A 27,887-nucleotide genomic window follows, 5' to 3' on the forward strand; every position below is an offset into this window, starting at 1 on the left:
GCAGCAACTCACAGCAATTAAACTCAAGGGACCACCCAGTAGTAAGTGGTCATGTGTTCCATGTTGCACTGTAATACTCTAGCGAAGAGTTCCTACTGCTTGCATGGGAGAGACTAGCAGTTCCTCCCTCCAGTGATCACACGCTTCTATTGATCTCACCTCTTTGTCAGACCTGGGAGAGATGCTATGAAGATTTGTGTTGCACAGAAGCTACCGGTACATCTTACAGACTGTTCAGACCCTACCACCAAAGCAAACCATTGACAGGAAGGCTGTCCTTAGGGGTTTGAACCAAGGTCATAGAAAGAACACTTCATACGAGAAGAAAAAGATGTAATTGCTAACTTAGGGCCTGATTTAGATCTTGGCAGACGATTTACTCTGTCACAATGGTGACGGATATCCCATCTGCTGAAATATAAATCCCATGAAATCCTATGAGATTTATATTCCAGGTGACGGGATATCTGTCACTGTTGTGATAGAGAAACCCATCCGCCAAGCTCTAGATTAGACCCTATGTCTAGAAGCAATAAATACTAAAACAAATCAGGTCGCTTATGGCAACCTGATGGCTGCCATAAATCCTTAGTTCTTTGATGGAAGCATCCGATTAACTGGCAGCTGCCAGGCAATATATGTCCTGTCCTTGCTGCTACTAGAAAAACAGCCACCACAGGTTGAGCACATAACCTCTACCCTTTCTAATGCTGCCCCACTTTCTTCCCTCCTGATGACGCCCTAATAATTCCATCAACTTCCAAGATGTCAACAACATCTCACTCTACCTCAGCAGGATACTGAATCTCTTTTCTCCTAGTTGTTCAGAAGACTGCATCAGGTCAGGACGTTCAGAGACTCGACCATGTCATCTCTGAAAGTATAAGCATGGCTTTCTGTCCAGACAATTCATCTTCCGGCCCCATGTGACTCGTTGTACATTCTTGGGATGGCCCGAAATACATCATCAGAATCATACAACATTGCATCACTACCCAGCTCCTGTCTTAGATGCAATGCTCTTTTCAAGGTCCATTGTGCTGTAGTGCAAAGCAATGCAGAAACTTTGAGATCCAGGGACGATGGCTTTAGAACACTGTTCTTATGAGCGCCTGCACTGAAGCCAAGCACCTAAACTTCGGAAAAAAGCCATCTGTTTTTCAATCTTCCAGACATTTGTTTCTAGCAGGACGCTCCATAAGCAGAGTCAGTTAGAACTGCTGTGCCACATAGCTATTCATTCTTTCATTTCTAAGAATCTTTAATGGAAATGGGCCTAATTAAAGAGCAACGAAAAAGTATTCACCTCGAGAAATTCTGGCAGGTTTAGCTCTTTCAATCTTCCATCACCAGTTTCCAGCCTCCTCTCCCTACTCTGCTAAGATCATAGCGACACTGTCCTACAGAGGTCCATTTTCAGAGCTTCTGACTGAGCCATGCAGTGGACGGGAGGGATCCAATCAGAGCTTCACAAGAGTGGGGCTCACACTTTATTACTTTTTTAAGGTACAGTTTACAGTCCTGCCTCTATGAGGTTTAACTTTCTCTAGAGCAGGTGACGTGACTAAAAATATCTTGGTTACTAAAGGTGAGTACCTTTCATGTTACATTATTCGTCTCTCAAATTAAGTTGTCAATCATTTTGTGGTTCATTGCAGTACAAAAAGGGACCCTTAGCAGTAGTGAACCAGTTCCATAACAGACATTTTGCATTTTTTTCAGGTGCAACACAGAAAGCGAATGGTGTCAAATTCATGAAAATATTATAAAGAAGCAAAATGCGCGCTACAGCCTTGCTGGGTCCAATAGCGGTGAGTGTATTCTGGAAAAAAAAGTATTAATCCTAAATGTTTTTTTCCAGTTTATTAGCATTTATTTATAAAATAGCATTCCCCTATTTTGCACAAACTCAGTTTGGAATATAGTTCTTGAGAATGTATTCCTTTTTAAATTTACAATGGATGATATTGAGTTATAATACAAGATTTCTTTATATATCATTAACATCTATCGGAGAAACAGGTTCTTGTCGCACACCAATTGATATTGAGAAGTCCCAATTCTGTGTTGTATGCCTCCTTCAATATTTTGCCACATAGTAATATTCTAATTTGTTCAGATGACCTACAGACATTTTACATCGGGTATTTTGTGAATGGGATTTCTAAAATACTTGTATATAGCACCTTGCCTTTCTTTTATTTACCGGCTAATGTGTCAAACAACTGAACACGAGTCCCGAGAGGTTTCACTTGAGAACTTTACTTATCCCATGCATTGGGCAGCTCCAACCCCTGTTTAATAGTAGTGCTGAGACTGAGATCTCGTTTACTGCAGGACGAGCTCAGCTCTTCATGACGAGGTTCACAGTTGCAGAATAGAACTCCGAGGTGTGGAAGTTGAACAGGATTTATGGTCGTCAGCTCTGCTTCAAAATAAAAGGACTCGCACACCTCTGAACCACTCTTACGTGAATAGGACAAGAGCACCATACTCCTCAGCCTTGTCATGCTGTCTTCTTGTGTTGCTGTGTTTCTTTACAGCTCCTCCAATGCACGTGTTGGAGGTGGTACAAAAGTCATGGAGATAGAACTGTCCTGTCAAGCATTATTTTTTGCATGGTCTTAATTTCTGTGTCTTTCTTCCTAATTAAGGGTCAATGTATGTACAGCTTAACGGAGGACGGTATTGTCATGACTGTGGGGTTACTTTATGAGAGCGGTGGTCGAAATCAGCTTTCTCTATCAGTCCAGACCGAATCTAAAGTTGCGCTAGGCCTCAGTTAATCTTTTGGCATTGAATAGCATCCAATGTGTTCGTGTTTGGATCTACCCAAATACTTGGGTCTGTGCTTGGCACTTCAGCTCCGTATGAAAGAATCTTGGAGCTGTATTGGTGCTTTGAAAGATAATGCAGGGATAGTTTGCCAGGATCCTAAAGGGATTTTAGCAATTTTCCACCAGTTTTATTCAGAGCTATACAAGCAACAGGTAGCGCTCAGTGCGCATACCTCACAATTTTTTGGAGGGGGTTATAACATAGCTTGATTCCAGTGAGAGAGCGATGTTGGATGGTTTAATTAGGATGGAAGAGTTAGAAGCAGCTGTTAATGGGTTAGCTCTGGGGAAGGCTGCTGGACCTGACAAACTTCCGGCAGAGATATATAAGCTTTTCTTCAGTTTAATAAAAGATGATATGTTGTGTACATTCAGGGTGGCACAGGAGGGATCTGCCCTTAAATCTTGGGCAGAAGCCACTATAGTGGTTTTATTAAAAAGGGCAAAGACCCGGAATTGGTGGGCTCTTACAGGCTGATCTCATTAATAAATTGCGATGGTAAAATTTACTCAAAGATCTTGGCCACCCGATTGTCTAAAATTATTACTCCTTTAGTGTCGCAGACTCAACACGGTTTTATTCCTGAATATAGCACAGTATTGCATGTTAACAAGGTGATGACGTTGTTCCATGTTGTCCAGACAGAAAAAAGGGAACCAGGCCTAATTTTTTTGGATGCAGAAAAGGCGTTTGACCGTTTGGAGTGGACGTACATGTGGGAGCTGATGTTACGCTTGGGCTTTGGTAAACGGTTTGTTACTGCCCTTCAAGTTTTGTACACTTCACCGGTCGCCAAGATAGCTTCAATGGGCCTATTGTCCGAGACAGTTAATATCACAAGGGGCACAAGGCAGGGTTGCCCTGTTCACCATTGCTTTTTGCGTTATATATAAATCCGTTTATTGAACAACTAAGTAATAACTCTTTGATTAAGCCCTTCAAGGTGCATAATGTCCCCTATTCGGTGTTTGCATATGCAGACGATATCGCAGTAACCACTTTGGATCCTCTTTTAGCGTTTTAAGAGATTGAGCAGCTTGCTTCTTCATTCCGCCAGGTATCTGGCTAGAAATTAAACATCACTAAGACACAGGTATTAATTACTGAAATGGTGATCTTGGATGATATTCGAGTGGTAAAATAAGTAATTTACTTGGGTATCAGAATTAGATCATCTTTACATGAATTAGTCGATGCCCATTGGACTACGCTACTACGCAATGTTCAGGAATCATTGGATAAGTGGTTTAGATTGCACCTTACAGTGATTGTCTGAACTAATATTATCAAGATGAATGTTTTACCCAAGGTCCTATATGTGTTCAGAGCTGTACCGTTCGAAATCTCTGTGGTCCAACTGCAACATCTACAGTCATCTGTTCTAAGTTTCTCTGGGCACCAGGCAAATCTAGACGAGCCATGAGATTTCTGACTCTACCAATTGAACGGGGGGGATTAGCTATTCCAGATTTTGCCTTTTATTTCTACGCTTGTTTTTTGTTAAAAATGTGGATCTTATTGACTGGGGAAGATATTGGCAATATCGCAGAGGCCCCCTCAATTTTTCAGATCTTGCTGGGTCCAGAGGCATGTCAATGTTTTTTTAAACAAATTGACGGCAGTTACTACAAGCGAACAAGATTCAATGTGTTGATATCCGCCTTCAATGTATGGAAAAGAATACGGAAGTTGTGTTTAGTTGATAAAAAGTCCCGGTATACCCCTACAAATGCTGTAAAGCTTCTTCCTCCTATTTTTTGGGATACTGTTGCTTTGGGTTGGAGGGCAAACAGCATTGTTCAACTTGGAGATTTCTTTGATATTGGTGGTTCCCTGATGTCTTATGAAGAGCTGTCTAGACAGCATAGTTTGTCTAAAACTCAATTTGTTAAGTTTCTCCAAATGCGAGACTTTATCCTCCTGAAAAAAATTATATCTGTTCCTAATACAGTAGGTATGGCTATTCAACTTCATGTTAAAATTGGGGAGATGTATCAGATATTATTGTCGTTTAGAAAGGATGATTTAGACAAACATAATGCTAAATGGGCTTTGACTTTGGGAATCGATAATATATGTTTAAAATATGTTATTATTAGATCAAGGGAAGCCCTGTTGTCTGCCAACTTGAAAGCACAATGTTTCAAAACGTTTTTAAATTTATATTATACTCCAGCACGTATGCTCAAATGGGGGACAGGAGAAGATGGTAAATGTTTTCGGTGTGGGGGGACAATGCGAACATGATGCATTTTTTTTTACGTGTGGTCACTTCACAAATTATATTACTGGCATAGAGCAATTTTTGTCTAGAGTTATTGGGGTTCTGATTGTTATAGCATCTGCAACTATGCTCTTGGGTACTGGGCCTGAATTTGGGAAGGGTACTCCCCTATGTAAACACCAATATTTTATTTTTATAGCAATGACTGTTGCCCGGCTCTGTATTGTGGCGGATTGGTTACATGTTGAACCTCCCTCCTTCGAATGATGGAGGGCAAAGATGTATAATTTATTTCATTTAGAGTTTAGTTTGTATTCTGTTAAAGGGGTGAAGAAACGAAAGATTGGTTTAGGAATTTGGGGGTGGCTTTCCGAGTGTATGCATGTAGGAAGCCTTCATAAATGTATGTATTTGTCTGTTGAGTTACCGCAGAAAAAAGAAATACAAAAATAAATAAGTAAAAAAAAGAAGTTGAAGAGAATCGTGAGTGCACAATGCCATTGGGTGGCACTTGTGGAGATTTTAGTACTTTTAGAATTTGTATGTTCACAGATGATGTCAAAAAGTTCCTTCGCAGGTTAGTAACACCAACAGTGTGCTACAATTAGGATAATTAGATAGTTTTCTAGTAGCCACTTATACATATTTTATATCTGACTAGGTCTATTTGGTTAATTCATTGGTGCAAATGACAACTTTTGTTCATCACTCTGAATTCACTCAAGCCTGTTCATACTATTTTTATAGAAAGATGTAGGCACAGAGATGATCTAGAGAAGGATGAGAGAGCGGAAAAGAAAGCGGTATTTGATTAAGTTATTTTGGGTATATTAAGAGAGCGGGAAAAGGGTGGTGGTGTAGACATTGGGGAGATGGAGAGCGAGAGGTTGAAGGTACATTGAGAAGTAGAGATAAAGATATACAGGCTATGAGAGAGGGTTACGATAGAAGAAGTGAGGTGAAGCATGGAGTGAAATGACAAATATTCGTTTCTAATTTAATTGTCACGAACTGTCTGAGAGTTGGAAGTTCAAGGCTGGGTAGACCATACTTGCCTGAAATAAAAGCTGACTATTATTGTGCAAGTCAGTGCAGTGACCAAAGTTGTTGTACTGCATTGCTTGGGGGGGTTGGGGGGAAGCTAAACAGGGCCATGTTTAATAAGCATTGGCATAGTCAATAGGTCTGCTTTGGCTTCAACCGTTTGTCATGGTTTCTGTAAAAATCTACGGTTGTGGGAACTGATGTAGCTTCAACAATGTAAAAACAATATATTGGCAAGAAACAAAAGCTCTTGAGGACTCAGAAAGTACTCATTACCCTAGAAGTCCCGGGGACTGCATAAAGCTACTTTGGTGCAGATGTGCTCGTTGTCAGTGCTTGATTTGTAAAAATATAAGTGCCAGGGCTCTCATCAGGAGGTTAATGCAGCTTACTCCAAATATTGCCCCTGCCATGCTGCCAATTATAGTAACAACACAACTACTAACCATCACACTCCTACATTATTGACAATTTGGACACATTTTTTATGTATATTGAATTAGTAATTAACTGTTGTTGTGGTCATCTTTAAATTAGCCTGACAGCTCCACTTTGTGGCAGACTATCACAAGCACCGGTGTTGACAATTAATTGCCATGCCGAGCACTGGAAACCACAGGCTCAAATTAAGTACTCTTCCTTGTGAAAGAGCACAATGCCATCACTCATTTGAAGTTAGGCAGTGGCTGAAATCAGCTCAGCCATTGTTCCATGCTGTAGTGATGGAAGATAAAGAGAATGGCAAAACAACAGACCAATAAAAGGTGACGGTTGGCTGAAACTCACTATATTTTATATCTATCATTTTGGTAAACCCAAAAGGTTTAGGTAACACCAGACCTAAGAATGTTCTGCTGAGCAATATTCTTGGATCACAAATAGGCTGCTAGCACCATGCACAATCTATGCACCATGGTATAATGGTTTACATAGGATGTATGCTGGAAGCATAGTCTTCCAGTAAAAAACCTATACCTAGACAAATTCTTAGACATTCCACACATTGAATGTGTTCTATACAGTGCATCTAAAGGAGGCTTCATTTTCCGATGCAAAGCCCGGTCTGGCTATCTTAGTAAATCAGGCTTTACATCAAACACTATGGGTGCTTCTCCTAATCCGCCCAAGGTACACCCAAGTAACTCTCCCTTGTCGCAGAGTGGCTCAAACAGCACAAAACGCTACTTGCTCTGAGAAGAAGGCACCTTTCCTGCCCAAAGTTCTCTTTCGCTAGCAGTAAATACTCTTACAAGAGTTTGTACTTGTTTGCCTCACTTTGTGACTTTGTGCCAACACAAAGTCTTAGTAAATAAGACCCTAAGTTTCTGGTATGCATGCTCGGCTCTTAAATTAAAAAAAGAAGCCGTTTTTTATGAGCAATAAACTTCAATGAGCAGGACTTTCGACTGTCCTACTCACTTCAGCAAGGGACCCTTTGAAAGGTGGTACCTAAGCAATCGATAACTTTGCTCGTTCCTTAAAACCTCTCTGAATGATGGCATACAAATGGTTTGTATGATAAACATAGAGTGAAACATCCCTTTTAACTCAGTTTATGTAGAGCTTGGGTCTTCTGGGTGTGGTATAATTACAACAAAGCATGCACCTGGATGAACAAAGATTTGATCCACTCCATGCATATTTGCCATTAATTCCTTACAAGGACCTTCCAGAGTACAGAAAAAACAGCTTTTTACTCAGTCCTGCTTTTCAGACAATCGCCAGCAGTAACCATTCTGAAATGTTGCTTTTTTTAAATCTGGTTCACTTTGAGATGTATTGTGATGACATTCACCAGATGGCTTTGCCAACGCTCTAATTTAAACATTTGCAGAGGGTTGAGGCTTGGCTCGAGCCTGTCTAAGTCTTCATATGAGTAAGCCCAATTCCAATAACCAAACCTCCACAATACAAGAATTTAAGTTAAACCATAAGTGTTTCTCCGAGGACTGCGCCAAAAGACGGGAACATATCTCCAAAACATAATCTTTTATAGGATTTTAGGCAAAGAAGGCACACACTCAGTGTGGTTAAAGAACATACATCATCATTACACCAATCATTACTCAAATATGGAAGATGCATCAAATAATATACATCTAGTAAACACCTACTTTGCCACATATTAATAAAGAGGCGTGTAGGGCAAATGAATGAGCATTATATGCCCCAGAGTACTTCCAGGACAGAGTTAAGTCCTTCAGCTGGCTTACACACTTGTGTTAACTAAAACCTGGTCTGAAGTCTCAACTTACACATTAGTCCAAATTGTGAGATCCTGGGCAAAAAACTGTCCTTGACTTCAGCATTTAAGAGCACCTTAGAAGTAAATCAATCTAGTTAGCCCTGCGCAGAAAACAACGTATGCAGTTCTTAATTGAGTGTAATGCAGGTTACGTAAGAACCTTTGCAACAAAGGTATTAACTGAGTGAGCTATCTTACTGGAACACAAACATGTTCCCTTAAGGTTAGAAATAATGCTCCACAGGCAGCCAGTGGGTAGATTTGTTTCTAAGCTATTTTATGTGATTTAAACCTGCGGCCAGAGATTACCCACAAATCACTGCAGCAAGTACATTAACCTGACCTCTTCTACCTGTGTTATACCTTGAGGCCTGCTGAATTCACAAAGCTACCTAGAGCAGCTAATAATGTGCGTTCTGTTTGCGACCAAAAAAGTAAGCCAGAACAACTCTACTGTCACGTTTTTTTTTGGGCGGAAGAGTTCATACAAATTATGTGTGGTCCGACGCAGCATAGATTGAGTAGTACTTAAAGATAACAAAACGAAAATTATTTGGTAATTGTTTTGATACATGCACCATTTTCCCCATATAAAAATATATATTTAGGGGGAGAACCTCCAAACTCTGGTAGGAAGTTTCAGACTCTCTCAAAGCCAATAAGCATGTTGTTAAAAAAGAGTGGTATTATGTTTTTGGGCTAGTCCCCTTTCTTATGGCCTTGCTGTTAAATTGGTGATTGTAATGTTGGTTGAGGGAGAGGAGCCGGACTGAAACATAAAATAAATAGCAATCGATGGTTTCATTTAGATCCATGCCGTACTAAGGTGCCAAAACAGCTTGGTGTATTTAGTATTAGTTCTGGGCATCAGATGCATTCTTGCAAGTGATTTTGACCTTGTTGGTAATAGAGGTGGGCGTGCCAACAAACTAACAGGGAGAGTGAGTCAAGGGTCTGGCTTTGCTTTAAGAGCCTGTGCATGAGCCGAACTGTGAAAATGTTTGCCATGCAATCTTGCAACAAACGTCATGTAAAAATAGGATAAACTCCCTTCAAAATTAAAAAGATAAATTTTTAAACATTAACTTGAAAACATTAATTATCGCATATAATTTTTTTGAACCTTTTCCATGCTCATGACTAGCTCAGCTCGTCATGAGGTACGGCGCTCCGGTGCTCATGACGAGCTGAGCTCGTCATGAGCCGTGGAACGCTCACACGCGGGGAAAATTCCCTTGCTATGCTGAGCGTTCCACGGGAACTGGTGTGGTCATGACAAGCTCAGTTCGTCATGAGCACACGAGCACTGTGCCTCATGACGAGCTGAGCTCATCATGAGCACCGGGGCGCTGTGCGCGCCCCCCAGCACAGCGGGGGAATATGCCCGGCACGGAAGGGGTTAACAATATTGGTGTTTTTTACATAATTTATCAGGGGTACATGTGCACAGGCAAGATCACTGTTACAGAATTGGAATTTAGTGAGTCCGGTTACAAATTCTAATCCACAAGGCAACGCAATCCAGGGACTGGATCTGGGTGACGTGGCATTGTAGTGGACCTTTGTGGGCCCTCGTAATGGAGCGCACCGACCATGTGGAGCAGGGCTGTGGCCTGTGGAGTATGGGACTCAATCAGCAGTTAAAAAAAATATTGGGACGGGAACTAACTAAACAACAGAATGAGTGTGTATAGAGGATGTGTCGACAGAGTGGCAGTGGTTAGCGGATGTTTGAGTGAGCCAGGTTGAGCATTGGAACAGTAACTGTCAATGAGTTTCTTTTCATACCCATTTGGAGTGTTGGCTGTGTGTGTGGACCGGGAGGGCCCTAGGCATGCCTAAGTCCATGGGCCGGGAGGGGCAGTGAAGGTGGAAGGAATTAGGGTAATTCTATGTCAGGCCCTCATGGGGGAGGGGAGGGTTATCTTCGGACAACTAATGATGGTATGCCAGGCTGCTGCTATACGCTTTTATGCTTTTTACAAAGGCGCCTTGCCTCCTCATAGTGGAGATTGGTGCTGTTGGCCTCTTCCCAGCATACGAGTGGCCTATACCTTTAGGTAAGTGTAGGAGCCTGGGGGCTTTCCAGCGTAGTGTGAAGTGTGAGGGTGCATTTGGCCAGCAAGAGGGCCTCGTTCGCAAAGCGAGCTTGGACTCACTGATTCTTCCCTTGTTTGTGTATTCCCTTGTGCTCAAGCGAGGGAAATAACCGCAGTGAGGGTATAGTGGATGACATGCCAATAGTGTGTAAGAGTGGGACATGACCGGAGCATGTGTTGGAGATTCACTACATTATACTGACACCTGGGGCAGGTGAGGTAGGCTGTAGGAAATATGCAGTTCAGTTTGGATGGTGGTAGGTAGGCCCTCTGTATCACTGTGCATTGTATGTATCTTGCATTACTGGAAATACCTTGTGGGGATTCAGGTGCCATCGTCCACTCTGAGTTGTGAATGGGGTGCCGGATGTCTTCCTCCCACTTCTGTCGAAGGGGCGTTAAAGAAATTCCAATATGTTCCTGAATGGCCTTATTTAGCCATGTAATCAAATGTCGCCCAGTGCCAGTGGTGTAAAGGGTGTGTATGATGGCATGGGAGGGGTGTTCCTCATCAACCCTGTTCCACAAGTGTCAACATGTGGCCTGTAGTTTGCCATGGATGAGGAATTGACTGAGAGCGATGCAGTAATCTTGTTGCAGTTGGTCGAATGTTAGTTAGTATTGGTTATGGAACAGGGCGACCAGCGGTTCGATTGACTTGTCATGCCAAGCGGTTAAGTCCCCAGCAGTGAAAATTTCAGGGAATCCATGAAGGCCATGAAGGGGAATTTCAAGTACATATGGCTTGACTTGGCGTGTCAAATGGAAGATTCGGGTGAGGCATCGGCAGGCTACCCAGACATGTAGTTTCCACGACGACTGTATTTAATAGCAGGATGCAAGAGCTGGTAGAAGATGTCAAACGATGAACTCCCAATGCCGGCACTGGTGTTGTATAGGTTAGTACCAGCCAATCAGTGAGATACCCACGAAGCAGAGCTGCAAGGTAATATGATTTAAAGGATGGGGCTACCAATCTGCTTTGCCCCTCCAGTCACTGGAGTTTGCTAAGAGCCATGCAGTGATATTTATCGTCCCAAAACCGCTCCCCCAACAAGCAATCCAGCTCACGGAAAAATAGTCTGGAAGGGTACACCAGTACATTAACAAAGTAGTATAGTAAACGGGGAAGGATTACCATTTTTGAGACAACAATTTTTCCTTGAGGACCAGGGGTAAAATCTCCTTGAATTAGTCTGAGATTTAAGGGCTGTGAGCGGTCGTTTTAAGTTCCCTTCTAGTAAGTCGGTCTGGAAATTGTATAGGTAGATTCCGAGATGGTGAACTGTTTCCCCTGCCCACGTCAGCTGAGTACCGCCTAGCTGAAGTGGCTGCAACGGCTCATCATGTTGAAGGGTAAAGATGTACAAGTTTGTCCAGTTCACTTATAGGCTTGGCGCCCGCTCGAAATCTTGGAGGTTTGTGTATATTGCCTCTGAGTCGATGTTGGAATTGCACAGGTACAACAGGAGGTCAGCGGCATATGACACTGCGTGGGTTGTACTGTCTAGTGGGATCCCCAATTGCTGTCCCTCCTTCTGGGGGATCTATGGCGATGGCGTATAGGAGAGAGAGGGCAGCCCTGGTGTGCTCCCTGGTCTAGTCGGAAAGGTGCTGCAATTAGGCGGCCGATATAGACCCTCGAGTACGGGTTGGTGTATATTAACTTCGTATACGCTAGGAGACATATACCAATGTCAAGTCTGGACAGTATTTTAAAAAGGTCATTGCATATCTTCTCATGACAGTTTGTGTATTTCTTTATTTTCACTTATGTTCTCGTTTTTCTTGAAAATCCCAATAAAAATTATTTGAAATGGAAAAAATAGGTAATCCCAAGACAGCGTATCAAATGCCTTTTCCAGGTCAAGTACTATTCTTCCTGACAGAGACTTGGCTGAAGCCTCACTCAGTCCCGGCAATTACTCTGGGCATTCCAGAAGGCTTTAAGATGATGAGGTTAGACAGACCCAGTAAGATCGGAGGCGGCATTGCTATTGTTTATAAAAATGGGATTACTGTCTCCATCCTGGATTAACGAAGCACAGCCAGTATGGAAATAATGGTTTGTAGGATTAATACCCCCATGAAAGCCTGTTGGAAAGGGGCGTTGGTCTACCGCCCTTCGGGCCCGTGTGCTAACTTTGCCATATCCCTTGTTGAAATACTCGCCCCGCATTTTAAAGCTGGAAATGATTTTCTACTGTTAGGAGACTTTAATGTGCATGGGGATCTACTTGACAATCATGCTACCCAAGCATTTTTTGCAGATCTTTCATTATTAGGTCTTAAACAACACATGTGGGCCCTATGCACGCAGCAGGTCACACTTTGGATATGATTTTTTCTAATTCCTCCAAGATAGTGTGCAGTCCCCCTCTGCAAGTGGGCTGGTCCGACCATTTTGTGTTGGAATTTTCCATACTTGGCCTGGACAAACCCAGGAAACTTGCCCCTCTTCTTCCCCTACGGCGGAGACAATGGTGTAAAGTATCTCCCGATTATTTTCAGGAGGTGTTTGCTGAGCCCCGTATCTTAGCCTCTGATAACACCGAGCTGGCTCTATCTAAATACAATCTTGCAATCACCACCGCGGTGGACTCCATTGCACCTAAGAAATTCCACAAGCAGCACCACAAACACTGTCAAGAGGCCTGGTACTCTGACCAACTACGTCCATATAAACAGGCTTGTAGAAAGCTAGAGAAGATCTGGAGGAAATCCCACTCGAAGGATGATAAAAATGCCTACCTTACCGCTTTGTCCACATATCATAAAAACATTAGATTGGCCCGGAAAAACTATATTGCCATTCAACTTACTGCGGCTGGCAACTCCTCCAAGATGCTGTATCAGGTCCTTCAAACCTTCACTAAACCCGCGGCCTGTGAAAGCCTAGACATATCCTCGCAACAACTTTGTGATGATATTTCTCTATTCTTCACTAACAAGATAGAGTCTATCTATGACAAAAATATTAAAACTAACAACCTCTATGCGCTGTCACTTGGTATCACCACTGAGTTTAATGGCCACTGGCTCTGATCTGCTTGCGGCATTTCCAGCAGTCAGTCTGAGCGATATAGAGGCACTTATGGGCCGTATTAAATCTGGCTCCCCCTCAGATCTCATTCCTGCTAGACTGATTCCTTCCTTGAGCAAATCACTCGCCCTTCAATCCAAACTCTGGTTAACCTCTCTCTCTCGGAAGGGAGGGTCCCCGGGGAATGGAAAAAGGCTCTGGTAAAACCCATCCGCAAAAACTCCACCATTCCATGGACTGACTTATCAAACCTCCGACCCATATCCCTCCTTCCGCTCCTGAGCAAGCTAACAGAAAAATGTGTCAACACCTATCTGTCGAACAATATTCAATCAACTGGTGGCCTGGACTTTTCGCAGTCCGGTTTTAGGCCCAACCATAGCACAGAATCAGCACTCCTCTCTGTGACCGATACCATCAGGATGTCACAAGATGAGGGGCTTTCAATGATTTTGGTGCTGTTGGACCTGTCTGCAGCATTCGACACGATATCACATTACATCTTGCTCAGGCGCCTGACCCAGGTGGGGCTACGGGATTCGGCACTGTCCTGGGTGAGGAGCTTTCTATCAGGTCGCACACAGAGTGTTAGTATGGGTTCGTTCTGTCGTGTATTTCTATAGGTTCTGAATCGATCCCCCTATTCCTGACCATATTCTGGTTAACCTACCTAGCTAGTTAACTAACAGTCAGCCCATGAGGCAAGAAATCCCCCATGATGCAGATACCGTTATCTGACGCAGTCACACTACGGCACAGGAACGTGTTATCTGATTAGGTCATAACGCTTGAGATCTAATTAGACAAGCGACATTCCTCCAGCCCCTGATAAGGCATACGACGTTCTCATAACAAATCAAACCTATGACAACCTGGATAATCCGTGCGGCCATTGTTTTGATTTCACAGAGAACTTTAGTAAAGAATGTGCTAACGAGCAAGTCGTATGACATCTTTATTGACGTACCTATGTCCATCCTTACGTCAATCCCGGCACCTTTAAGGTATAAATATTGCCGACCTTGCCCTATGCAAACACACGCGTGGTGACAAGACGGAGCAGCCATACTTGCCGAAGCCGAGAGCAGAAGCAGACCCCGCAGGCAACAGCCCCGCCTTCCTGACGCGCTGAGAGACGCGCTGCTATCTCAAGCCGAGAGACCCAGCACCGGGGCTTTCGGGCAGCCCTCGCAGGCAGCCTGGAATATCGAGAGCAGAGAAAGAGATACCATTCCTCATCCATCCTAAATTCCAGGTACAGAACTGAATAACCCCTCCTAGAGAATTCTTTAGTTATTCACTTGGCAAAAACAAACTTAACTTAAACTGTAACTTTCTATTCCCGCCCACGTATTAGACTTAGGTCAGGTACACGGGGTAGGCGTATTTAGAAACACCAGTTGAGCACGTTTAGTCAAAATGTATATGTGTATGTAAATATATTTTAATCATTTTAAACATCATATGGCTCAGAAACCATATCAATGTTTTTACAGTATTATTTTATACTATTGCTTTTAATGTATGCACTTTACTTAACTATAAGTATTGCAATAATATCGATCCATTTCTCTTGTACGAGAAAAGAGACTGATCAATAAATAACATCTTTTATTGAACACGCCCGTCTCTTCCTTTTCTCTACATTCTGATGAGACTAAGAATGCACGTACTGACTGAGTAAAATAATTGCCTTGTGCTCACACGACTCTTGAGATTGACTCTTGATTAGGGGAGAGCAAAGTTGTCATGTTCTATGGTTGTCAGAAACTAAATCCCTTCTTGTCTAATCAGGGGAGTTAATCCTCCCTTGAACATTCGAGAAAGTTTCTAGCGAACTCTGAGCTTAGCTGGCAAACCCAAAAATTAAGTCTAGTATCGACAGTAGTAGACCTAGTTAACGTCTGGTCTAGGCCTTTACTGCTGTAGGTACTATTCCAATGCGCAGAGCCTATTGGGAAAATAGGAGCTACACTACAGTTCCACTCTACTCCCGTGGAACTCACCAAGGGGGTGCCACAGGGGTCGTGTTTGAGCCCCACACTCTTTAACATCTATGTGGCCCCCCTGGCGGCCCTCATGAGATCATTTGGTTTCATTCCTGTGTCATATGCAGATGACACCCAGCTCCTCTTCCCTTTTCAGACCCTAACTACGTCAGTCAAACAAGCCTTCTCAGAAGGAATGAGGGCTGTCTCTCAATGGATGGCCACAAATTTCCTACAGTGTAACGTAGGGAAAACTGAGGTCATGCTTTTTGGGAAAGGCCCCTGCTATGGGCTCCGGACTGGTGGCCTCTAGATCTTGGCCCGGTCCCTAACCCCAAGCAGGTGGTAAAGAATCTGGGTGTCCGGTTGGACCAAGACCTGTCCCTCAAGGAACATGTGAATCAGACTGCGGGGTCTTGCTTCCATGTAATTGGACTACTCAGAAGAGTATTTCCACTTCTACCCGATTCCTCAAGAAAAACTTTTGTCCAGGCTCTAGTCCTCAGCCGTCTGGACTATTGTAACGGTCTGCTTCTAGCAGCCAATGAGAGCCTCCTCAGTAGGCTTCTGGTGGTTCAGAATACCGCCGCAAGGTTGGTCCTGAATGCCCCCCCCTAGAACTTCTTCCCGCCCTCTCTTGAACCAGCTCCACTGGTTACCGATTCGACAGAGTCAAATTTAAGATCTGTTGTGTCATTCATAAGGGCCTGCTCAAACTAGGGCCCACGTATTTGACAGAGAAGTTTGTCCCTTACAACCCCACACGAACTCTCCGATCGAGCAATCAGTCCCTGCTTCAATTTCCTCCTATTAAAAGGGCGAGACTGGGTGGAAAGGCTCTCTCTTATTTGGGTCCATGTTACTGGAACAAATTACCTATCACCCTCAGACTCTGCAACAGCCATTTGGCTTTTAGGAAATTATTGAAAACTTTCCTGTTCCAAATGTAGCTCCTCCTTGAGAACCCCACTCTCTACCTGTTAGGCGAGTTAAGCGTAGAGATACTCCTCCGGGAGTCGATTCAGCACTATATAAACCTATAAATAAATAAAGTACAAAGCTCACGACAAGCGGGAATTGCAATGACGCCTGGTACATCACATGGAAGAGCCGCCTAAGATTATGAGATGTGCTATGGCCAGGAACAAATCAGTTTTGGTCTGTATCTATGACATTGGGCAGTATCTGGAGGTTGCAATCTGCTGGTATTTTACCCAAGATTTCTTAATCAGCGCCTAGAATGGCAATGGGCTGGTAGAAAGACAGGTGGACAGGGTCCCTACTAGGCTTGAGGAGGGAGAGTAAAAGGGACTCCTGTATGAATGACGCAAGCGTCGTGGTATCAAGTGCTTCATAATGTATGCTGGCCAATCTAGGGGATAAATGGACAGATAATCCGTCATAGTGCGCCAGTAGTAGTTCATCCATGCCTTGTGTTTTATTCCTAGCTAATTCATGGATTACTTTTTTCACCTTTGCCACTGTGATGGGGGCTATCAAGCGCCTCTTGCGCAATAGCTGAGACGCTGGGGAGGGGGTAGTCTTTCAGGAATGAAGCCGCTGCATTAAAAATTGGAGAAGGAGGGGGTGTCCGGTAGAGGCTAGAGTAGTATTTATAGAATTCTTGTAACTTTGCTTGTTGTAAACGTAAGGGGGGCCTTGGCTAGGGTCTATCTCCATTTAAGGATGTGCACTGGGTTTCCTGGCGTATCAGCCACCATGGCAGGAGGTGCTAGGATTATCCTCTGTAGAGGGTACACAGGCCATGTAGGCCATGAGATTGTGACAGCACAGACGCTCTAGGAGAGAGGGATGTCGGTCTTTAGCTTCCGTCAGGGCTGAATGTGTGTCTGCATTCTGTGAGGCCTGGTGTTCAGGATTTGACAGGGTCTACTCTGTCTCCACGCGTTCCCTGTCAAGTTCATAGCACAACCCTACTATCTCCTGAATGCAGATACCTCTGGTGACCACCTTAAAGGAGTCCCACTCAATGGCACATGTGGTGGCTGTTGCATGGTTTTCAGCAAAGTAACAGTCTATATGTGTAAACTGGGATGCGCAGAAGGCTGGGTCATTTAAGACATCCCTTGGCAGACGTGATGTGGGGACTGGTGAAAGCGGGGCGCTCCAGTCCATGTCGATGGTGCGCTCTGCATGGTCGCGTATGATATGACCTAGTATTCTGAATGTTTGATTTGTGCTAGGATGGAAGCAGAGCAGAGGAATCGATCAAGGCGAACGTACAAATCATGGAGGGCCGAATAGTGTGAGTATTGCTTGCGATTTGGATGGTGTGCTTTCCAGGCATCCATTAAAGTCCAGTGCCATACCCAGTGGGAAAATTGTGTGGAATGGAGGTGCTCTGGCGTGGGAGAGATGGGTGTCACCTATCTAGATAGACATCTAGTACATTATTGTAATCCCCACCTAGTATCCACAGGATGTCGGTCCATTGGGCTAGAACCCCTGATCGAGTCTCCCTATAACTGGCTTGGTCCGAGTTGGACACATAAACGAATCCAAAGAATACCTGAGTGCATCTAAGCAGCCCTCCGTAAATACAAACCTTCCCTCGCTATCTATCACAGTGTAAAGCAGCTGGAAAGGTTGCCCGGGCGTAATGGGACCAGTTAGGCAGAGTATGTGGTGCCATATATGGTACCTCTCCAGCGCTTACATAGCGGCTATAGTTTTCCACTGACGTGATGAGTTTCATGGAGGAAGCATATGTGTGTGCTGCGTCGCTTAATGTAGGAGTACATTGAGTAATGGCAGCGCGCTGTGTGCATGCCTCTAACATTGAGGAATCACATCTGTAGGCAGTGCGGCATGTGTCAGTGATATGTTGGTGTGAGTCCCAGCTTTGCCTCCCTTACCGGGCCACCCACCCTCCACCTCCATCCCCGTATTCGAGTGGGTTGATATCTTAAAACCCTTTGTACTGTGGGTGCGGTAACCGAGAACATTAAGAACTGAAACTGTGTTCAGGGCATGCAGCAACTTGCTGCACGCCCACACCATTGCCAGGCAAACACCCGTAGGTCGGGGAGGGGTGGTTTGCCAAATGGTGACCTAAGTGTAAAGAGCTGGAAGATAGTGGTGCCAATGAAAGGCAGCAGGTAATACTTTTTGATAACTGCCCTGGCCCTGGGCTGTCCGCTGGTGAGTTATGTATTCAGGCATTGTAAGTCAAGTGTTGTGGAGGGTCATGCACAGGAGTTGAAGAGTGCCTACAGGGACCCCTGTCTCATTTCGGGGCCGGAATCCCCCTCCAGTAACGTTGCTAGACCTAGTGCCCCACCCGGAGTGGCCCCTAAATTTGCCACCCGGTGCAGGTAAGAGCCGAGGGGGTGACTTGTTCATGGGGCTGGTTTGATGTCGCCAAACCCGACTTGCTCACCTCCATTGCCCCAAAAACAGTGCCACCTTGGGCGGACCGCCCTCCCCCATTAGCTACGCCACTGTCCCCCTCCACATCACTGAAGCAGCCGCGGCAGTGGACAGTCAAGGAAAGCGGCAGATTATCACATATTATCATATGTGATGAGGAGAAAGGTGGAATGGTAAAATAAATGATTTGCCTAAGATTAGATTACACAGTTAGGTTAATGAAGGAAGCCAGGATTGATTCCAGGTTTTCTAGTTTCGAGTGGCGGCTCCCCCATTGGGGCGTTGGGTCGTCGCCCCCCTGCTTTCTCGTAGTGCGAGAAGGCAGAAACATAAATGGTAATAACTACCATTTTATGTTTCTTCTTCTCGCGCTGCGAGAAAGCAGAAGTGCCTGGTTGGGGGTGGGCGGTCCTGCTCGAGGGCAGGGGGGAGTGGCTTGCCCATACGGACTGTTTGGGCGGCCTCAGGCTGCCAAAACAGTCTGTATGCACAACAGTGGGCAAGCCACTCCCCCCTGCCCTCGAGCAGGACCACCCACTCTTCCTTTTTCTCTATGTATGCTGCTAGAGAAAATGACCTGGGTGGGTCGCGGCCTCACCAATCACAACGCTGCCATTGCAGCGTTGTGATTGGCAGAGGGGAGGGAGGGAGGGAGGCTGCTTTTCCCGATGACGATGAGAGCTGCAGCCGGAATTGAAAAATGCAGTATGGCAGGAGTCGGGATACATCCAGAACAGAAGCTGAGGTGGTGCTAAGTTTAAAAAAATGTTTTTTTAATGAAACCCCTCCCGCATCCCCCTCCTTCCCCCCACGATGAACCCCCTCCACCCCCCCCCCCCCCGCCATGCCGGCCGCTACTGCATACTTCTGTGAATGCATTTATGGCTGAACAATTGTGTCACTGTGTGAATAGCTAGATGTGTGAACTGTGAAGTGGAGCCGAGGCTGGTAGGGCTCAAATATGACGAGAATGTGCCTTCTGCCCCTGGACGTGATGTACCTGGGCTCGTGGAGAAACCAGCGGACATTTTAAGTGTACTGCACTGGTATTGTCTTGGGGTATTTTACCACATAAACTGTTTGTATGATTTGACATTTCTCTTTTCAAATGGGATCGGAGTTCCCGCCTCATAGTGTTGAAAGCCTTTATCATAGTAGCCCAGGTTTTAGGTGCGGGTGAATAGAGGAATATAGGTTTAAATACCAGCAGGGCTGGTTCAGCAGTTTGTCTGGTAAAACTGGTGTAATCAAATGTCCTGAACCTAGCCATATAGAACATTCACTCCGCATTTTATCTCATCGCTTGGTAACATTTGTTTTATATATTGCACTTTTGCCATCTCCCTAATGTGTGAGGGCTTTGTCTCCTCAGGGCATCTAGAGCTGTCACAGTGACCCCTTTTGTTAGTGTGCATGGGGTCAGTGACTGTCCTTACTGTTTGTGTTGCTGTAGGCGGACGATTAAGGCTGGAGGCTACGGACTGAGAGGTATGTGAATGTGTGTTTAAGAATAGGTGTGAGTTATGAATGAGTGAGTGTGTTTATGAATAGGTGTGAGTTAGCTTGGTCTGGTGTGTGCATGTGACTTTTATTAATTGGTTGTGTGTCGGCATGTGCATGATTGTGCATGATTGTTTTATGACTCAAAGGGTATGGGGAACTGGTAGGAGATTATCAGCAAGGCAGTGAAACCTTCTTAAAGTTATCTGTGGGAGAATACACATATGTGCAAGTTGTCTAATAAGGTTCGAGGGTGTTTACAGGTGCTTTGTGACAAGTGAAGCACCGAGCATGGCTATTAGTGGAAACAACGCCAGCAAATAGAGAATTGGGTGATGTTTAGTCATGTTATGCATGAGGCAGGCCCTAAATGTGATCATTGCTAATGGAGGCCTGGGTAACTCAAATGTGTTGTAAAATGCACCAACTGGCACTTATTTTGTAGTTAGCGTTTCCTCAAAGGCGAAAACACTCCTGGACCCTCTGAAAGTAAGGTGTCTTGTACTTTTGCTCGGTCTAATTTGAGGAAGAAAATTACGCCCCCCTCCCTCTTTCAAAGTTTCACACTGTGCAATTCAAATTCATCAAAGTTTAGTACATCACCTTTATGACCGACAAAAATCTGTCGTTTTGGCAGTTTATCATAGTAGAAATCTGACTCAAAAATATTAAAGCGCTTCACGACAGACTCAGACTAAACATTACTCTTTTTCTGGCGGAGGCAGATTAAGTGATTTGCCGAAATACGCAGGATGCTGAGAGGAGGCAGGGATTCGAACCTGCTTCCCCAGTTCCAAGGACAGCTGCTCTAGCTACTAAGCCACATCTCCGTCAATGAAAGCTCAGCTCCTTCTGCGCGTGAGGTTCCTAGGGGGCCTTGAGCTGAACCAGAGCCAGGCATCTGGCTTGAGCTTTCATTGGTTCACGCACTTCTTGTTGGTAAGTAAGTGATTAGTGCCAGGAAACGCTTTTTGTGACTGATTTACCTGTGTTTCAACACGCTTGCCTGTCATTTCACTCTGTTGTAGGTGTCACCCTATTCTTACTTCCACTCACCTGTCTGATAAACACGATGCCTCCCACTTTACATACCTATATCACCCTCCAAAAAAGTGTCCATTCATCTTGATGATATCACCCTCCCAAATGGTTGACTTCACCTGCAAAAAATAAGAGCAACTAAGGTTTGCACCGAACCCCTGAAGGGAGCAAAGGGTAAAGCTGGTGCAATGTAGCATTTACTCACGGATCTAAATAATTCACTGTCTTATTTACTGGTTTCCTTGCTTCCCACAGCTGAGCTGGATGTTGCCAAGCAGCGTTCACAAGTCTGATGCCACATTTGTGTTTTTCCTCCTAGGTCTGGCGGTTTCCTTCCAGTTGCTGGCCGGGGACATCGAACAAATTAGACGGGAGTACATGACTGTGTTTGCCCGTGGGGTGTCTCTAACAAGAAAGCTTGGTTTTTCCGATATTATCATGCCGGGTAGGTCAAAAATGAGAAAAAAGAACAAAGTCTAATCATTTCTGATTGTATTTGAAAGAAATGTAATATCACAGGAATGTTCACCCTTCAAGCCATTTGAGCTTTTATGTTTCTTTTCATCTGTGGGCAAAGCTAGGGCTCTATTTTTAATTTCCTAAAAAAATATATAGTTGCGCACCATAGTGGTGCGCTGTAGTAAATGAACTCGAGGCTGGTAAGATAAACAGTGAGAAATAAACCACATGAATGCATAATGCACTTCGGCCAATGAAAATGGTGCAGGTGTGCAGCAAACTGTGTTGTAAATTGCAGTCAACATTCACGTCAGCGAAATGAAAGTGGACCTAGTGTATCTGTTATTGGGTTTTGAAGAAACGAGGTTGAGAAAACACCTTACTTAAACTTTTTTTTAAAAACTCACACTTACATATGCCGCTCTATTGAAATTACTGCTTTAACATGGACGGGTATTTTAATTTAGAACTCTGAATATTTTAAAATATCGCTGTAAGCTAAACCGCCTTTGTATTTTTATCAGCCCGAGTAGCAGATATACCTCATCAGCAGCTTTCCCTGATGGTGGGATTCGTAAAGCAGGCGTCTGGGCTGAGCATTGGTACTCACAGCCATTCGGGATGCGGTTGCAAGCTCTGTGTATCAAAATGGCGCAAATTCACAAATAGTGTGCTTGTTACACAGAAGACAGTCGACCTTTTATTCACTAAAAAAATTATATTTTTAGTAAGCAGGACGTTTTGCACAACACGTGCATTTGAACAAACACTGTAAAGGTTTACACCATGGCCTCCTAATTCCAGTAGGGCCAGTAAGGGAAGCTACCGGGCGCTTAGACTTTTCTATTTTTATTTCTCGTGTGGTTTTAGCTGCTGAAGGCATTTTTATCACTGCAATCGAAAGTCCGGCACAAAATGAACCATTTCCAAGGGAATATGACCCAAAATGTCCACTTCCGCTGCTAATTCCTCATTTTGTATTGGTCCTACTCCGAATAAGTCGTGTTTTCCCCATCCCAGGAGTTACCGTTCTCAGTAACTCCGGAGTTGGGATAATCCGACCCATGACCGGGCCATTTGTAAGGAGGGCCTTGTTCTCATGCCCCTGTGGTTTGGTAATTTTACATTTATTAGACTGTCCGCATAACATCTCCGGATGTCATGCTTAAAATGTAACACTTAATTGCTATTCACACAACCATCTCATAAAGTAATGCCCAAAATAATGCATTTTGTGAACACACTTTGGGATACCAATTTAAAATAATTTTGCAAGAATGTATTCACAACCTTTACAGTTGTTTCTATAAACTGATCTGTAGTTCACAGATTGACCCAAACACACACCAGATAAAAGACCATTATGTTTCCACCCTCTGCACCCTAAACAGCAGTCAGTGTTCTTTTGATGCTTGTTTGGAGGTGCAGTTGTCCGGATGTTACTGCGAATCATATGTTTTTTTGAACGTCTATGTGGACGTTAATAGATGTGGGTCCCAGGTGCCTCTCGGGTCAAAAGTTATTTTGCTAGAGCAGTAACTGATTTCTTCTCTGGTCCATGTTCATTCCCTATGATTGCGACCCATTCTGTTATATCAATATTATATCCATGTATTTAATGTACAGTCTTTATGAAAAGTCTGCAAAGTTACACAAAAAGTGACTTTTCAAAACAAAACCTAATCAATTGAAAATTATCATTTTGGAAGAGAGATAGTTCGGGGGTGCACAGGAAGATTCAGACCCCGGAAATGACTGTTGTAAGTTTCTAGCTTTCTGACAGCCGAAACGGTCAGACACAGTGTAGACGTCTCCCATGCAGTTTGGATGCTGTGTTACTTTAGGTAGCTGGATGTTAGTTGGATAGATTTTTAGGAAGGGCAAGCAATATCTTTCAAGCGGAGGCAAAGAATCTTCTTTAGGACAGGGAGGAAATAATAAAAATATTTTATTTCCTTGGACATCGGCGAGCGATCAGCACGAGACTCTGCCTTCGAGGGTACATGTAGCAACTTTAGGAGTGAATGTAGTCGAGTCAACCACTAACCGGTCTTGCTTTTGAAATGTCTTGAGCCAGTTCACTCTATGGTCATTTTGGCGAAGCTGTTGGGTCATTTGCAAAACCAGTGTTACTAAATGAATGACATTATCAGTAGTAAAATGCACCTGCCTTCTGTGTTTCACTTTGAAAGAAACACAGTCTCATATAAGAGGGAGAGCACCTAGAAAATGCAATCTTTTTATTGTATGTGTTTGTCTACTTTTTTCATTAACAACAGTTGTGAACACTGGACATCTCATGGAGGCGTGAAAGTTAAGGTACAACCGAGTACAATGCTTCAGTATATCCTTCCATGCACTCTTGGTCCTCACACTAAGAGCTCTCTTAATGCACCATCCATCAATACTATTTTTTATGTGGACCAGAATCAACTTCAATATTGTGATGGTCTTGTTTTGTCAAGCAGGACGGGTAGCAAGGGCTTTAGTTTAGTGTTTTAACTACACACATATTCTACATATTTTATAAAGATTGCCATATACATTTTGAGATTCTCCGCCGGGGGTTTATTCCACAAAGGTCTGACATGAAATCGCTCACATCTGCGTCTGATCTGCATAACACTTGCATCAATTTTCTCAAAGGCCTACATCTTAATTCATCCTGTGTCATCGGTTCTGAGATCGATGACTAATCCCTTTTATTTAGAATTGAGTGGACTATTCATCCGGCCAATCAACTAATCTGCCAACATCTCCTAGTGTGGCCAAAGGAAATTGGAATTATATGCAGTGCCTGGATCTCCAGCTGTCTCTGGTGACAAGAAAGCAAGGGGATGCCATAAATTGTGGGCCTAACTCCTTAGTGAGTGGTGTGTTCTTTCTTCCAGATCTACACAATGTGAATGAACTTTGTGATTGGACAACTAATTCACGCCAAGAGTTAATCTTTGATTTTGGGTATCATAGTCAGTAGAAATATTTCTAAACTTAAATCTTTCCACAGCCATGGGAGTTACTAGTTTCTCTACCTCTCCCGTTACCAGGGTAACCCTGGATGATTATCCATCTGCTACGGATACATTAACATGAATGTGACTAAAGCTGTTCCGTAAGTGTGGCTTCTTACACTTTATGCTGTTCAAGTTTATGGACCCTTTATGATAATTGCATCAAAAGCATTGTCCTAATTCCTGTGCCATCAGGAAGAAGCATCAGAAGTATTACAAACTAAATCCAAAGTGCCCCACAAGCCATGCAAAATCTTCTCCCTGTTGGTGCCAAGTTCCCAGTGCAGAACCAGTGAAGATGGTCACATTTGCATCTCCAGCATTAAGTGGTAGCATCAAACTGCGGGTACTGTCCTGGTTACACTCACAGTACATATGAACTGAAATATTTGGGTCACCTTCGAGGTACAGGAAGATGGGAAATATGAATATGTTATAACTACTTCTAGGTGAGTTCTGTCAATTGCAGGTCATCTCAGAAAAGGAAGAGTTTGCTCTTAAGCCCCACCACATAGGTGCAGCCATCACACAAGAGGCTTGGACCCGCCAAGTCCAGTCTCTGGAAGAGAATGAGTCCATCCCAAAGATAATAAATTTAGTCAGTGCTGAGTGGGAAGCTTTTCAGCCTGGGAGCAATATTGCCATAGGAGGTCTTGTTGGAGATTACATAATGTGTCAACCAACCAGCAACATAAAATCCCCAGATGTAACCCATTTTTCATGTCGTTCTAAATATCGAGCAATGAAGATGAATGTCTTGCGTATCCTGCAGAATCACCAACAGGGGATCTTTTCTCTCCTCCTATTGTTGATGGGAGCCAGTATTTGAAGAAACAGGGTCATGTTTTGAAGGGAAAATTCTCACATCCTCTTGGTCTCTTCTTTGACCACATGGTCATGACTGTACTTAATGCTTGAATAGTTTTTTCAACACGCTCCTGTACCGGAAATACCAGATTTTGCGCTTTCCAAAGAATTCAGGTATTCCATATCTGAATAATGCCCTCTGAAAATTACCAAACCCTCAAGTGGTAGTAAGTGCAGACTAAAATTACTTGGAGAATTGCAGCATTAACAATCCAGTAAGTCAAAATAAAGATTGTATTTTGGTTCATAATGGAAAAAAGCAGTTTTGAATTTTCATTACACATCTTTCTGCAGGTTACCTCTTCTTTGCTTCCCTTAACCTTCATAACATTCCCTGTATCTTCACTCCTTTTAACCTTTTGATTTCTGGCCACCGCTTCTTTCAAGGATGAAGCTCCATCCTTGAATGCTCGAATCATTTGTTTTCATTACCAGCTAATCCCTAATCAAATCGTCATGTATTGTACCAATCTACACGTTAGTGCTAAGTTTTTAGGCTCAGAGACAGTCATTGATACTTTGAAATTTCTCTTGCTTTCTTTGATAAAACATGAACCAGTGTATTGCCACTTAAACTATAGGGGGAAAAATAAGCATCCATATCCTCCAAGGCATGGTAAAAGATGTTTCCTTGTTCAAAATGTCTCAATCTTTTCTCAGTCTCGTTGTGTATTTTCAACCCCCCAGGTCAAGGACATTTAGGAGAATCTTTTTCTACGGAGGCATTCCATCCTCTTCAAATCTCGAAATATAATCCATAAAAGATTACCTTCAGTCTTCCCACTTCATTATGGAATCACCTCCAGTGGGGATAAGAGGTTGTGGTGGAGTAAGGTTCAGTGACCGGGGGGCACACATGGTATATTTAACACAGCACTTTTCCAGTGATTTAATAAGATAAGAAGTGCTAAGGAATACATGTCAAATAGAATTTAGAAGTGCACACGGAATACTTTCAAATCAGTTATTTCATTCGTAAATGTAAAAAAAAAAAAATAAGAAATGCGGTCTCGATACTACTGTAAAGGCTGTAATAGTTGAATGACGGGCACAAACATGCCAGCATTCATAGTGGGCTGCAGTTTTCTCTACTAAACTCCTCCTCATGCAATGCCAAATATCGAAGACACTAGCTGCAATAACAAAGTCTGCACCAAAGATGGCTTCACATGAGGTCATATTGTGTGACTTCTTACTTCCCGTGGAAGGATTTAACCTGTGTGAGTAGAGTACACACTCCCGGTCCTCTGTCCAAGGTTCTCAGGCAGCTTTCTGGATCCCTCGCACATGCATTTCAAACTTCGCTCATGATCTGTACCATTCAAAGTTCTAAACAACTTTTGTAGCAATGGTATCCTATACAGTAAGAATTAAACAGTTTTTAAAAGTAGCTTACTGTTGTAGGTCTTGTTGTCTCCCAAAAGTGGTGTTCGCCATTTATACCACAACTACATTCCGTAAGAATTTCTTTACTTCAGGAGGTGGGTGGGATAAGGAGGGATTGGGTGCTGGGGCTTGGAGGGGGAGGGTGGAGGGAGGGAATGTGGAGCCTGGCCACAATAAAGATGCCTGAACTCTGAAGAGCGCCTTGATCCGCTTCATCTTTAGCAAGGGTTCCCCCATTTCTTGTTATACCTATATCAAAGTGCAACCCATGTTTAGGATAGCTCCCTTCAATTAATCTATCTTGGCAACTGTACTTCTGACGGATGGAGACTTTTTTCAGACTGGACCTTTGAGGTACTGGGTTTTTAGGAACCGGTACCGAACCGGTAACCCAGCGGTGCCAGGGGATCAACACACCAAAGACCTCGGGTTCTCCTGAGTCAGACCCACAGAAACTTCAGAGTCTTCCAGGTGAAGTCAAAGATTAGTTTATTGGCTGCAACCAAGGTGACAGGGTCCTAGAAGTACGATACAAGTATATTCAGGAGACTGCACACTTTCATGAAGTCAGGCTTCTCTTCTTATACCTAATATTCACCCTTTGGCGAAACATTCCTTGGGTGCGCGGTATTTCATTTATGGTTACTGATTACAAAAAGAAAAACAGAGTCATGATGACATGTACATATTTCACGTCGTGCTGCCCATAACAAATCATCCGGCAAGGCCCAACATTTCATCAGATATCGCTG

General features: G+C 43.6%; 1 protein-coding gene across 2 annotated transcripts in view; it reads left to right on the forward strand.

The window, feature by feature from the left end:
• DOCK4 (dedicator of cytokinesis 4) overlaps positions 1-27,887 on the forward strand; it is a 1,604,094-nt gene that overhangs the window by 644,253 nt on the left and 931,954 nt on the right. For both annotated transcript variants that reach the window (XM_078674485.1, XM_078674490.1), the window contains exons 12-13: positions 1,723-1,811; positions 21,732-21,857. In XM_078674485.1, the coding sequence (XP_078530611.1) occupies positions 1,723-1,811; positions 21,732-21,857 (215 nt within the window). The remainder of the gene's footprint in view (positions 1-1,722; positions 1,812-21,731; positions 21,858-27,887) is intronic.

This window comes from Lissotriton helveticus, chromosome 1_1 (assembly GCF_964261635.1).
Source record: "Lissotriton helveticus chromosome 1_1, aLisHel1.1, whole genome shotgun sequence".
Taxonomy (NCBI): domain Eukaryota; kingdom Metazoa; phylum Chordata; class Amphibia; order Caudata; family Salamandridae; genus Lissotriton; species Lissotriton helveticus.